Source organism: Lineus longissimus, chromosome 4, assembly GCF_910592395.1.
Source record: "Lineus longissimus chromosome 4, tnLinLong1.2, whole genome shotgun sequence".
Taxonomy (NCBI): Eukaryota; Metazoa; Nemertea; class Pilidiophora; order Heteronemertea; family Lineidae; genus Lineus; species Lineus longissimus.
This window is the reverse complement of record NC_088311.1, coordinates 1,062,623-1,076,389: the sequence shown is the minus strand read 5'-3', so window position 1 is coordinate 1,076,389 and position 13,767 is coordinate 1,062,623. Positions and strand designations below refer to the sequence as shown.

Genomic DNA, 13,767 nt, shown 5'->3' with positions numbered 1-13,767 from the left:
TTGACAACACGGTGGAGCAGCCAGGACTGATTCGGCCTGGTTGTGACTGTCTCATCTCTCTCATCATGTTGTCAACACGGTGGAGCAGCCAGGACTGATTCGGCCTGGCTGTGACTGCCTCATCTCTCTCACCATGTTGACAACTTGGCAGAGAGCAGCCAAGACTGATGTGGCCTGGCTGTGACTGCCTCATCTCTCTCACCATGTTGACAACTTGGCAGAGCAGCCAAGACTGATTTGGCCTGGCTGTGACTGTCTCATCTCTCTCATCATGTTGTCAACACGGTGGAGCAGCCAAGACTGATTTGGCCTGGCTGTGACTGTCTCATCTCTCTCATCATGTTGTCAACACGGTGGAGCAGCCAAGACTGATTTGGCCTGGCTGTGACTGTCTCATCTCTCTCACCATATTGTCAACACGGTGGAGCAGCCAAGACTGATTTGGCCTGGCTGTGACTGTCTCATCTCTCTCATCATGTTGTCAACACGGTGGAGCAGCCAAGACTGATTTGGCCTGGCTGTGACTGTCTCATCTCTCTCACCATATTGTCAACACGGTGGAGCAGCCAAGACTGATTTGGCCTGGCTGTGACTGTCTCATCTCTCTCATCATGTTGTCAACACGGTGGAGCAGCCAGGGTAGGTGCAGTTGTTTATCGTGGGCACCTTGTGTTGACTGAAGCCACATACTGCATAGGACAAGGGATAAAAAGGGAATTGAAAGAGAGGAATTATATTCATGGGTATTTTATTCAACAATGATAGAGAATAACGAAATAAGTACAAGTCACACCATTCATTAACAATGTGCACTAGAGAACTATGCTACTATGTTTCAATAATCAATGTCTCTTACTCTGTCATGTGTGGAGGTTAATGTTCATAATGATGTGGACAGGAAAGTCTCTAATCAATAAATTATCAATGTCATCTCTTATTCTTTAACGCTGATGCCCAAACTTCATCTGTGGGTTCATAGGGAACCACCCAGCCTTGTGGAATGCTGCTGCCACCTATGACATGATCTGGTACTGTGAAGGTATCCCATTCTCTCCTGAAACAAGCCAAGAACAACCATCAGCAAAGAAAATGTGAGAGTGGAGGCATTCAAAATGGGGAGGTGGTCACAACTCTGGAGGGGACAGCATAAAAGAAACAATCTGGACATGTACAGTGTAATAGAATTAGCCGGAACAAAAGACTTTACCCAACCCCAACTGAGGAGAGGTGTCCTCACTGCATATGCCAAATAAAATGTGGCATCCTGAATCTGACACATGGCTGTCCACATCCGGCTATTCACCCATTGTGAGTCAATGAAGGGAAGTCCAAAGATCCTGTCCCCCTGGCAGAGGCTCTTCCTGCACAGCAGTTTATTCATATTCATGTTCAATGAGATGAATGAGAGGCAAAACCCAGCCATTCGTACATCCATAACAATGTTAAATCACAAAAGTCTTTGGGAAGTCGCATCGAGACAACAATGCCAGAAACCATAGTACCCGTACATGATTGTATAAGGATTTAAAGATAATCCAGAACCAGAGACAGACCATAACAGCTCTCAACAAACCATGGTATGAGGCCTGAATCCTACTTGCCTGATATGAAGTAAAGACTGTAACGATTGCTCTGCCTGTAGATAGTAATTGTGGAAGGGTCGAAGTGGGTCTGTTTCATCAGGAACATCTGAAAAGAAAGAGTTTTGGGTCAAGTAATGGTACATGTTCAGTAATAGCCTGGTGGTGCTCACTGTTTTTGGCAAGGGAGGACTCCATCACAACCTACACTGGTTTCTCACTTACTGTGTTTTAACTGCCCAGGCAAAGGCACCAGGGGCAAGAAATCTTGGTTTTACCCCTCATACATGTATACATGCTGTGGCAATCTAAGTAACAGGAGTTGCCCATGGTCACAAAAATACAAGTGAGCTGCCCATGCCGGGTATCAAAACCATGGTGTTAGGCCAGTGTGACCGACGCCTAAACCATTGGACAACATCACCTATCAATGCATCAAAACAATCTTAGCAAAAAGTGAATTCAGATTTTCTTGATAATCCTGTGTTATCCACTTGTAAGCATTGGGAAGTTTTGTTGAAGCCTACCTTCTTTTCCAAACAGCAGCTCTAGATTTCTATTCTGTTTCTTCCTGACCTTCTGCTCTTCTCGGTTTTTAAACTGTTCCCGCTCTTTCTCAAGGTTTTCTTGTTGTTCCATTTCTAGGATGACCTGAAGTAAGAACACAGTCTTGATTTCAGGTATCTCAAGATTTCAGGTATCAAGAATAAGTAATTGCAACAAAAACCCAGTCATATACTTGGAACCCTACTGCCAGGAACACCCAATTACACCGACCTGAAGCGTCTTTTCCTCATCCTCATATGTCTTCTTCTGTGTCTCCATCATCTTAATCAGGTCAAAAACTTGTCTTTCAAAGTTCCTGTCACATTCTGCTGGGTAGAACATGCCTGGAGGGAAAAACAGTAGCTCAAATCTCACGGCTCATATTTAGACTTGAGATTTATCCAGGCAATGTACTTCAAACATGTACATCATGTAAGTGTGGTTTTGATTTTGAGAGGGAGTAACTTTAACACATACATTTAGGTCATTTTTGGAGCGCCACACTGCTCTCAATTAAGTTTTAGTGATTGTCTATGAATTGTACAACCCACCTTTTCTGACAGCTGAATCTTTCCTGATCTGCCGGAGTTTCTTCAAAGACCTGAGTAGATCGAGAGATTTATTAGCATCTGACAATTTCTTTCTGACTTCTGATAGAGTTTTGTCAGCTCCTGCCTTCATCTCTTTCTCCTGAAATGAACAGATCACGAACTAAGTGGTAGTCATTACTTTCAGAACCAGTTCATCATTTCAAGGACAATGCTCTCACTCCACACGCTTTTGGAAAGAAATCTTAAGGGAGAAGGCGTTAACTTGAACTCGAAACCAACCAGTGACTTGGTGGGGAGGCGGACCCACCACCTCATGATCATGAGGCTGATGCTCTTCCACTGCACAACCACTGCCCCATTATCATAACTAAAAGAAACAGACCTTTTGTGCATCAGTAATCTTCTGCCTCTTTGCCCCCAGTTCGGCATCGATTTTGTCATGAAGTTGTTGCCGCCTCACAAGCTTCTCCTCGCGTTCCTCTGTAAGGATAGCATTCCTCTTCTTCCTCCAAGACTGCATTACAAGCAAGGTGAACACACGTCAAGACCAAGAATGCAATTTAAGGACTGTGCACTCCTATCATTTTAATGTGGAAGGACTTTCCTCCTCAACACGCCAGTAAAACGTCTGTCAAAAGATTCCAGAATGGCTCCAAAGGATGGAAAATATTAAAAAGTATGATTTGGTAACTCCACCTTTGATGCTCAAAATGCATTACCTCACTCAGGTCTTCAAACTCAACTAATCTTTGGTATTTTTACATTTGATATGTCTGCTCTGGGCCTTTCCAGACTTCCCTACCTTTTTCTTTGTTCTCCTCTCCAACTTCTCTCGAAATGCTGCCATGGTGTTCTTATCAAGCTTGCTCTGGACCCTCTCAAGTTCACCCTGGAATACAGAAATACAACTAGAACATCTCTCTATATAGAGGGCCTATGCTCATAGTCAATATTACTCATCAGGCGAGGCAATAATCAAATACTTCCAAATTAGGTTTTTAGCAAAATTTGGAGAAAACGACCCCCTTATTAGGTCTATATGGCACCTCTGTCAGTAGTCTGACAGGTTTTTGAAACTTGCTGTAACTTGCTCAGAGGTCGCACCTATATGTACTTTCATGAACTGTAGTGTACACCAAACATCTATTACCTCAACCAAGTACATGTATGTACAAGTGTACTTGCCTGAACTGATAACAGGAACCTTTTATGAGGGTATAGGCCTGAGGAAGGTTCAAGCTTCTTTACTGCACAGTTCTAGATCTTACAAGAGCTACTACAGAAACAACATACCTGCAGTTGTAAAGCTCTTGACTTCTGTTCAGACCATGTTTCCTCATCTCCTTCACAATCAGTAAGTGAGTCTTTCAATTTCTTCAAATCATCAAGCAAACCAAAGCATTGTTTGAGAAGATGTCGGATGACAGGAATCTGTCGAAAGTAAGCAATAGATACAATGCCAGGTCAGTAACTATGATCAATATGGAGAAAAGTGAAATGCTATGATTGATAGCCACTGTGCATGTTCTGTAACTTCACTGTACCATGTCAATATAAGTTTATTACGACAACAAACCATTAAAAAACTTTCTGCCAGTTGAAATGACTTAGAAGTTAATAACTTTTGACAATGTTTACTACATACCTTTATATCAGTATCTATGGATTTTTTGTTCCTCCTTCCCTGGACTCTCTTTGACCTCAACCACGAGTCAATCCATCTCTGATCTTGCTGATCAAGTGATTCCACATCTGACGCAGTCTTTCCTCCATCACCCTTAAGGACATTTTTAGGATATCTATTTTGAAAATCAACAACTGGGAATGTTCTTTCTTTTTCTTCGTTTAAAATAGGAAGGGGGATTTGACTTTGTGTGGAGTGTTGGCCTTGTGGAACATTTAGTGAAGGGAATCCTGAAGGCCCTACTTGATCATGAGGAGCATATCGTTCAAGAGGACTCCCACTTCTGGTGCCAGCATTATTAGCAGCTGGATTATATGAATGACAATAATCACCATAATTATCTTCCTGATGATTGCCTCTAAAATCAATTCGACCTTGGTAACCAACACTGGAGGTATACTGAACATCAGGAATCGGATCAGAATAGTTATATTGGCTTTGATTCATAGACTGTTGAGGCTTCCATTGCTGTCTATCATTCTGATCATTGGAGTTTTCTTGATGTTGATAGTAGTAAGTACTGCCTTGCTGGTTGGAATAGAATGTCCGATGCACATCACCTGCACCTTGATGACCTATCTGTTCCGGGGGTGCAGCAGCTGGATGTCTTGGGTAAGACTGAATATGATCCGACAGTGAAATATCCTCTTTGAATTGCTGTGGATCATTTGATAACAAGAATCCTGAAGACTGTCCACTTTGTTTTGGAATAAGTGACATAGGAGGCCTGTATCTTTGGCCAATTTGTGAATTGTCTGGCTGTTGCAATGATTGGCTAGGGGCTGGAGAATGACTGCTATGAGATGAAGGACTGAACCCAACTTCCTGTTGAGAATGTCTGGTGAAGTCCTGCGGTTGCCGATCTTGATTCCATGGTTCACTATTGTTCCAGTGGCAGTGTTCATTATTACTATCAGAACGCCATCTTGACTGGTTACCTCGGAAGTTCATTTTGAGGCTGATGGGGTGCTGGTTCTATTACTGCTACTTTGGCGATTCCTCTGCAATAATAAATTGGGTTTACATCAAATAAATCAACGCAGAAACATTCTCATCTATTTGATCAAATTGTTCGGCATGCACGGATTTGCGATGGTGTGCTGGTATTTTATTTAGTTGCGCATGGCTAGGAAGGTCCAGATTTCTGTATGAACAAATGCAATGGGCTATATTTCCTTATATAATGCTGGCATTTGGCCATGGTGGTCAATAATTAAGTTGGGGACATGTCGAAATATGGTTTCGCGCTAATGTACACAAAATATACAGGATTTCAACAACATCAAAAAACCTAAACTCACATACTTTAAGCAGATATTTCGGCAAACTTTGTTTTTCTTTGTTCTAAGTACATAGATTTAGTCGTTTATGGCATTATTACTAACTTTTGGACTACAGTGTGGTTGTAAATGGTAAGAGCAAAAGGAAGGAAAAAATTTTCGTCTTCATGGTCGCTGCCATTTTGCATTCAGCGCCCCCACCGGAAATAAATTTCACCAATTTTTGACATGTTCGGATAAAAAAAAGGTCATCAAACTCAACAATCCGATCCCGAAGTCGACTGAAATTGATGTAGTCTTGTTCCTTGTAAAATCAGGTACATAACCAGGTCTATATTGATAAAATCGGGGCTGTGATTTTTACGTATGCAGAAGGTTTCTGAAAACGCTGAAAAATCTCTGCAGAGATTCAACAAAAACCTGTCATGCTGTCGTCCCTGAACCCAGAAGGCAGAATCATCAATCATGATATGATGATAATAGGCCTTTTCGAAGAAGACGAACCAGCGCCAAAAAATAATTTAAATGTGCGCACTCAACACGTCAGAACAAGGCGTAAGCCGACTTCGGACAATGCCTAGAATAGAGACACGTTCCTTTGTTCGAGGTGAAACGCATGACTGGTCAGTACCAAAACAAACTTATTCAAATTCGTCTATAATTGACTCATTGACAAAGAAGACACAGTCAAAATCATAACTGAGCGGGCGTAGGTGACGATGGCCAGGTGATGTGATGACTCTGTCTTAAACCGTATAATGATCTTCATCCAGGGCTTGGGTCGTTTTGCACGGACCTACTAATGACCGACAAGTAACATAATTGACCGTCAAGGACCGACAAGTGTCTCAAAATGACCGACAAGTAGGATCAAATTTAATTTTAATGCTTGCAATGTGATTAAGAAACAATTAACTACCAAACTTGTAAATATCTAACTAATTGGTCTTTTGATAGCTAAGAAATGGAAGGATTTGTAAGATGCATTTGCCGACAAGTGAATCCATGATCTTTACTCAAATGAGGTAGCAAAGTTATGTCCTGGAAGTTGGGGACTGAAAACTCCTGGAAAAAAAATCTTCCCTTGAGTGCACCCTGTCAGAGTGGGTGACTTTACCATTATGATTATGCCATGTGTCACAGGACATTTAAACGACGCTGAGCTCTTATACCTGGAATTGTATATGCAAAAATATGATGAGAGAGATGTAAAACCTGTAGAACTATGAAAAACTGACTTCAAACTTATCTAGAGCAACTATGTCGAACTAGTGAAAAACTCTTCAGTGACACACCCTAACTCGAGATGCCAAAACCATGTTGAACTGTTGAATCCACGTTTTAGACACTACCAGTACCAGGTGCACGACAGCCAACGACAAAATGGCCGACATCGTCGGAGAATTTTACTTGTCGGCGTATAAATCTTTCCATATCTCAGCTATCAAAAGACCAATTAGTTAGATATTTACAAGTTTGGTAGTTAATTGTTTCCTAATCACATTGCAAGCATTAAAATTAAATTTGATCCTACTTGTCGGTCATTTTGAGACACTTGTCGGTCCTTGACGGTCAATTATGTTACTTGTCGGTCATTAGTACGACCCGTTTTGCAAATTTCTTGCTGTAAAAAATTCGGTCTCCACTGACCTGACTCGCGTCGAGTCAACAGGCTCAACCAGTTGGAGCCAGGTCCGGGTTCCCAACTTTGTTCCAACACCGTTGGTGATGGCATAGGTGATGCGGCACTTGACCTCTTACGCATAAACCCTGCGTTGAAGGAAATATGCGTTGGAGGTCAAGTCAGTTATGCACTATAAACTGTACTGTCGTCAAATCCGGGACCAATGTTCTGAAGTGCCATGTATTTATTTGCACCATTCCTGGTATGGGGCGAAAGGAAACCTACAACTTATAGTTCTAGCACGCTACAGGATCATGTTCAGCAATATGTCACTATTTTTTATTGATCATTAGGTATCAAATGCCTTTCACTAAACACATGTTGCCCTTGCCACATATGTCATGCTTTTGTCTTGACCTCTTCATTAAGCCAGTATTAGTATCACGCAATGATTAGAACCTTGGATGTGCTTCGGAGGTGGTCAGGCCTAAAGTGAGAACATGGTCTTCTACATAAGGGATTCGAAGGCTTGGAAAAATATGTTTGGGCATGGCGCATTGGTATGTGATTATTGTTATTTTAGGCTCCTGTCTGGAAAGTCATGCACTACTACTCAGGATCTTGAAAACAGACCATCTTTTCTCCTGTGTACACAAAAGTTTGTTCAGCTTTTCCATTCTATTTATAATCATACTATCACCAACATGAGTATCATTGATTTTATTTGTTCTGTCTTGTCAATGACCTGTCCTTTCAACATGCAAGAATTTTATCTCGTCTCAGCCTGAGTGTGATTTTGTGTAGTTCTTTTCATTCCGCCTATGATCACGTCATTGTTGTTCATTATTCACCAACTGAGGAGCAGTTTGAACTGATTCAATTGACCTGTGAACAAGAGAAACATCAGAGATTAAAATCCATTACGATCTGCCATACTTCTTAGCAATTGTAAATTTTGTGGCCGTAATTATTGTTGTACTAATTCACCATCATGGAGCCACGCTTTCGGGTAATTGTTTGATGCTGTTTATTGTTTTTGTATAGATCTGTGCTTATCATGATTCATTTGATAAATTTAAGTTTCAAGGTGAGACACCTTTTGACCACAGCTGTCACCTGTCTGGATATATATTGGTTTCTCACCCTAGCCAGAGGGTTAACTCCAACATGTGGCAGCCAATTTATCAAACAGCTTGAACTTGGCGGTGATAATATCTGAAATGTATCCTGGTTTAGGCCTGTGTGGTTTAATCTTTATAGTCTCAATCTATTTATTTTGGGAAATGGATATATATAACTCCACGCCACTGATTTGCAAAAAGTGTAAAGTTCTGTGGTGAATTTGGTTGGTTTTGATCATGGTTAACCGAATTTAGGAAGAGGAGAAAAGTATACTGGAAAGATTGTGATGTCCTGACAAGACAGGTACCATTCAAATGGATAGTATGAAATACGAGGTTGTAAAACTGATCTCTCGACTTTTATCTATCCGGGTTTACTCTTCTGCCTGCAAGGGTGTTCCTGGTAGGTCAGCCACTGCGTCTTAGCTGGTTCGTTTTATTGTCATATGAAACCAAGTTGTCCAGAGTATCAGCAATGGCAACCAGTATTTGATCCAACTTGGAATGGAACTTGTGTGTCCAGTTCTCATCCCGATTTCATTTTTCTATTCTTATCATGTTTTCCCCTTATCCATTACAGGAACAGAAAAAAGACATGTCGACTGCAACAAGGTTCAACTTGAAGTATGTGAGTCTGGTGGTGTTGATAATCCAGACCACAAGCCTCGTGCTCACCATGAGATACTCGAGGAAAGTTCAAGAAGATGGCCCCAAGTATCTCTCCTCAACGGCCGTGGTCATGGCTGAGGCGATGAAGATTGTAGCTTGTATATGTATACTTTTTTATCAGCATGGTAAGTACAATGGGTTGACGTCACATTTTCCATTGAACAGATCTCTGTCATCTAGGCACCTGGGTGGAAAGAAGGAAGTAGAAAGGACACAGAGATGATACAGTCTGTGCTATGCGTAGGGCGAGTTGATTTGAACCCACATCCTCCTAGTTAATACATGCCAGGGGAGATGACATGTCACTGGTATCTCCAGCTTGCTTCTTACAATGATCGAAGTGAAATAGCCTTACCGGGAAACGTCCTAACGTAGCAGCTCACATAGTTGTGATCATTCCAACTTCCAACTATGCCACTTATCTTAGCCCTCACTGGTCTGACATAACTGAAACACAACTCATTTGACCTTGCTATCTTTAACAGGTTCTTCTGTACCAGGGCTGCTAGCTGTTCTACAAGAGGAGATCATCAACAAACCAGTGGACACCGCCAAACTGGCTGTGCCATCAGGTCTCTACACCATACAGAATAATCTTCTGTTTTTAGCATTATCCAATCTAGATGCAGCTACTTACCAGGTTAGGAAATATTACTCATGATATATAAAACATTGGTATGTGAACAACTCAAAGGGGGTGACTACTAGAATAACTATAAAAAATGGGTCCTTGCTACCAGTTGACCTGATGAGTGCCTTTGTTTAAAAACCCATAACCATTCAAGTCTTCTTATGGTAAGTGTCACTGTCTGTAATAGTAATCACTAATGTTAAGTTCTCTATTCAGGTGACCTACCAGCTCAAGATTCTTACAACAGCATTGTTTTCTGTTCTGATGTTGAATAGAAAGTTAGATGTGATGAAATGGGTGTCATTAGTTTTGCTAATGGCTGGTGTAGCATTGGTTCAGGTAAGATGGTTTAATCTTTCAGTTACTAATGAGGACACATGACATTCGAATCACATTGCATCAATTTTATCTTTTTATCATGTGAAGGTTTCCATCTGCTATTCACAGGTCGAGTTATTTTCTTCTTCAGATGCCAGGAGAGACAAAAGCAGCTGTCAAAGAGATTTCAGCTTCCTCTCAGCTTATTGGTCTGGGTGCTGTATTATGCGCATGTTTTAGCAGTGGGTTTGCTGGAGTTTACTTTGAAAAGATTCTCAAGGGTACAAGTTCCAGTTTATGGGTTAGGAATATACAATTAGGTGAGTTGTATGGGATAGAGTTACTGGTATTGGAGGGATTATCATATTGCATTGTACTTGTTTGGTCATCCAGGTGACAATTTAATGCTTTTGAGCTTGAACACTGGCCTTGCAGCCCCCTTGTCATCCTCAGGTTTATCTCAACAGCACTGAAGAGAAGTCTTGATACCAAAGAGTGTGAGGAGTCCTATGATGGTGGCCAAGGGATAACATGAACGACTGTTGTTGACTTTATATGCCAGACTGGTGCCAGAGGTATCACAAATTATCAATTTATGAAACGGTGTCTCTATTTCAGGAGTGTTTGGTGTGATTATAGGTCTCGTTGCTGTGTTTCTAAACGATCGCGATGCTGTTTTTAAAGACGGCTTCTTCCAGGGGTATCACATGACCACGTGGATCGTCATATCACTGCAGGTAAGAATGTTTTGGCAAATGACAAAGTTGGTTTCCCTTGCATTGCATCCCAGTCTCCTTTCAGTTCTTCTATAAAGAGCTATGACTCGGCTGGAGTGTTTGTGAGCCCTCAGTGTTACAAGACATTCTGAAATTCAGTAACCCTTTGCAGTTGCGGACAGACATGTATTGGGTCACATGTCCAATTCAGGTCATGGTTAGCACATTCATGTCGACATAACATTTGGAAATATGTCGTTATTTGGAAAAGATGGATGTGCCACCTGATGGTAAATTCTGTTTTACATCTGAGTAGGGGTTTCTTAAACTTGTTCTTGCAGGCATTTGGAGGCCTCGTCATAGCCACAGTCATTAAGTATGCAGATAACATCCTGAAGGGATTTGCCACTTCTCTCTCCATTATCTTATCAACAGTCATATCATATTATATACTGGCTGATTTCATGCCATCTAAGTAAGTATCTTCAGTAATTCTTGCAGTGTATGTTATAGGGATTCCAGTCACGGATCATCTTGCTTTGAATTTGGCCTAATCTAAGTTGCCTTCCTAAAAATGTGACTTGAGATACCAGTATTTATTGTGCATAAGTATTCATGCCAGGAAAGGTAAAAGATGACACACAAGGGGTAATGTGTAATCTTATGAGTATATGAAGAGCTACAGGCCTACTCTGCTAGAATTATACATGTAGTTGTCATGTAGTTGTATGCAAATCGGATTTACTGTATAAATAGATGATAGACATGTTCGTTTTATTGCCCTTGTTGACACAATTTGTTTTTTACCTTGACAGGCTTTTCTTCATTGGTGCTGGCGTTGTGATATCTGCCACATTTTTGTATGCCAAAGAATGGAAGAAGGCTGGTCCAACTCTGCCTACCCACACAAACCCAACAAATCTTTGAGAGGTCGAAGGGACAATGTAGTGGATGACTATCAAGGCTGTGAATCAGGCAATATGGATTACGCAGTGAGGCAATATGGATTACGCAGTGAGGCAATATGGATGAAGTAGAGACTTTGCCAGTCAGTATGCGGTGTCACCTGTGATTTGGCATTTGAGAGGTTGTTGGGATGCTTTGTGCAGGTATCTGTTCATACTGAAGGCCTGAGCTGCCGCGGGTGAAAGCTGAGACAATCATGTTTATGAAGTATGATGTCCAACCAGGCAAAACAGACATGGTTAGTCAGTTGTGCCAAATGTGATGTACAGTGTATGTTATGAGATGGATTCATTCATGGCAGAGGCGGTTTCAGAAATTTTGGAGAGGGGGGGATGCAGGGTAAACTAAAAAGCCTCTTTGGTGTGATCTTAGGAAGGAGGGGGATTTGAGGTCCTGTATCAGGTGTTTTCCACTCATCTGATGGCCAGAATTAGAAGTAGTCGAAGGCTTCTTGGTGAGAGGTGCTCTGAACAATCGTTGCTATCTGTCACTGCGTACATGTATTATTTGTTACTGTACTCACCAAGGTAGTTCTTGATGATCCAGGTTTTTTTCAGATATCTAGTCTCGATGCCTGTGAGAACTTTTACTGTAGAAGCAGCCTCATGTACATGTATACCAAAGCTTATACTGTTCACCTTGAATTGCAAACGGGTATATATATTGCTTGCAAAGCGTTAATGGTGTCTCAGAATTGATGTATAGATCTTCCTGACACGTTTGTGTACATGTACATGTAAAATCACAAATGGATGTTTTGTTTTAGTTAGTGCACGACATGCAGACAACTTGGAAACATTGTTTTCATGGTCATGGGTCTACATTTTAGAATGCTTTCTATTCCAAATCTTTTATACCTAGTTTTACTTAAGCAGAAAAACAAATCTGGCATATGATTTCATTCACTTTACTACTGGTTGTCAGGGATGTTTTTGTTACATGTACGTGTAATACAAGACTGTAATACACTGTCTTTTTGAAAATTGAGATTAAACTTCGGCAATATTCATAATATGTGTTAATCAATGATTATAAGAATAATTCATGATGGTGCTGGGATGACTGTTGTACATTGTCATAAAGGTTGGTTCTGTTGTACAATGTTGATTGCATTTTTGATTGTAATAGCTAGCTTGGATTATCAAGAAACTAGATTTAGGAATCTTTTTGGAATTTTGTTAAAGATCATGAATTGTTACAATATATGTGTTTATTTTCTTGTCTAGTACAATTGCTTACTCAGTTCTTAATTATTTTTAACTTTATTTCCATTTTTCATGGTATTTATTGCTGTACATGTACAATACATGTACAGTATATGTACAATACATTGTTTGTTGAGAGTATAGTTTTTCATTTGGTAATGTTTTGCAACGATTGTTGCACTCCATGCAAGTTTCTTTTGAAAAACTTGTCTCATCACTCACCATTAGGCCTTATCCATGTATTTGGTCATATGTGAAGCTCTCAATACATTGTATCCGAGGAATACATGTAGTTCTCGGTTTCGGACTGTTCACTGAATTTTACCAGATTTTCTCTCCATTAAAGCAACAAAAATCGCATTGTTTTATTTACGAGTAGAATTTCAGTATTTTTTCCACTACTACGTTTCTCTAAGATTTTATTTGTAAGTTTGTCGGCAGCGATGTGAATAATCTCGGGTCTTTCCTCATCATACTCCCTGGGTCGTAGCCCTTGTGAGAATGATGCAAACACAGGTGATGTTGGGAGAAGTATTAGGACTGTATAATACATGTAGACTTTTCCCCGAGATTACTAGTATATTTTAATAAACATTCCTACTGTTGAATGACTTTATTGTTTGATTGTCCTTGACTGGTTTCTGCAGGTCCAGCAGTAAACAGCTTGTCCGGAGCATCTAGATATCCTTACCAAACTCATGAGGGAAAGAGTCTGGGACCCAGTTCAATACCTCCACAGAAAAAAGATCTAATGCTGCTGTCAAAGGCGCCATGCGAGAGGAAGGTAGCAGTTTCGAGCTAGTCATCCAGGACCGTCAAGTCCGATATTTTATGTCCTCCCAGTGTGCAAGATCCGACGGCGCACCATACATGTAC

General features: G+C 40.8%; 2 protein-coding genes across 10 annotated transcripts; one reads left to right on the top strand and one right to left on the bottom strand.

Moving 5' to 3' along the window:
- Positions 1-737: 737 nt before the first annotated feature.
- LOC135486163 (programmed cell death protein 7-like) lies at positions 738-6,242 on the bottom strand. Of its 4 annotated transcripts, none has more exons than XM_064768740.1 (10): positions 6,177-6,242; positions 4,323-5,362; positions 3,971-4,108; positions 3,480-3,566; positions 3,060-3,191; positions 2,678-2,816; positions 2,358-2,470; positions 2,108-2,231; positions 1,602-1,689; positions 738-1,054 (listed from the first exon to the last, which is right to left on the bottom strand). In XM_064768740.1, the coding sequence occupies exons 2-10, from the start codon at positions 5,310-5,312 to the stop codon at positions 928-930; spliced, it is 1,938 nt and encodes a 645-aa protein (XP_064624810.1). In that variant the 5' UTR covers positions 5,313-5,362; positions 6,177-6,242; the 3' UTR covers positions 738-927. The 4 variants fall into 4 exon arrangements, with proteins under 4 accessions (XP_064624810.1, XP_064624807.1, XP_064624808.1 ...); XM_064768737.1 differs by lacking the exon at positions 6,177-6,242 and adding an exon at positions 5,747-5,868; XM_064768738.1 differs by lacking the exon at positions 6,177-6,242 and adding an exon at positions 5,667-5,813.
- On the top strand, positions 5,859-13,502 carry LOC135486164 (UDP-N-acetylglucosamine transporter-like). 6 transcript variants are annotated; one of them, XM_064768743.1, is made up of 8 exons: positions 5,859-5,958; positions 8,967-9,180; positions 9,541-9,695; positions 9,903-10,025; positions 10,156-10,324; positions 10,623-10,741; positions 11,062-11,195; positions 11,536-13,502. In XM_064768743.1, the coding sequence occupies exons 2-8, from the start codon at positions 8,982-8,984 to the stop codon at positions 11,645-11,647; spliced, it is 1,011 nt and encodes a 336-aa protein (XP_064624813.1). In that variant the 5' UTR covers positions 5,859-5,958; positions 8,967-8,981; the 3' UTR covers positions 11,648-13,502. The 6 variants fall into 6 exon arrangements, with proteins under 6 accessions (XP_064624813.1, XP_064624814.1, XP_064624811.1 ...); XM_064768744.1 differs by lacking the exon at positions 5,859-5,958 and adding an exon at positions 6,230-6,264; XM_064768741.1 differs by lacking the exon at positions 5,859-5,958 and adding an exon at positions 7,663-7,825.
- Positions 13,503-13,767: the final 265 nt, after the last annotated feature.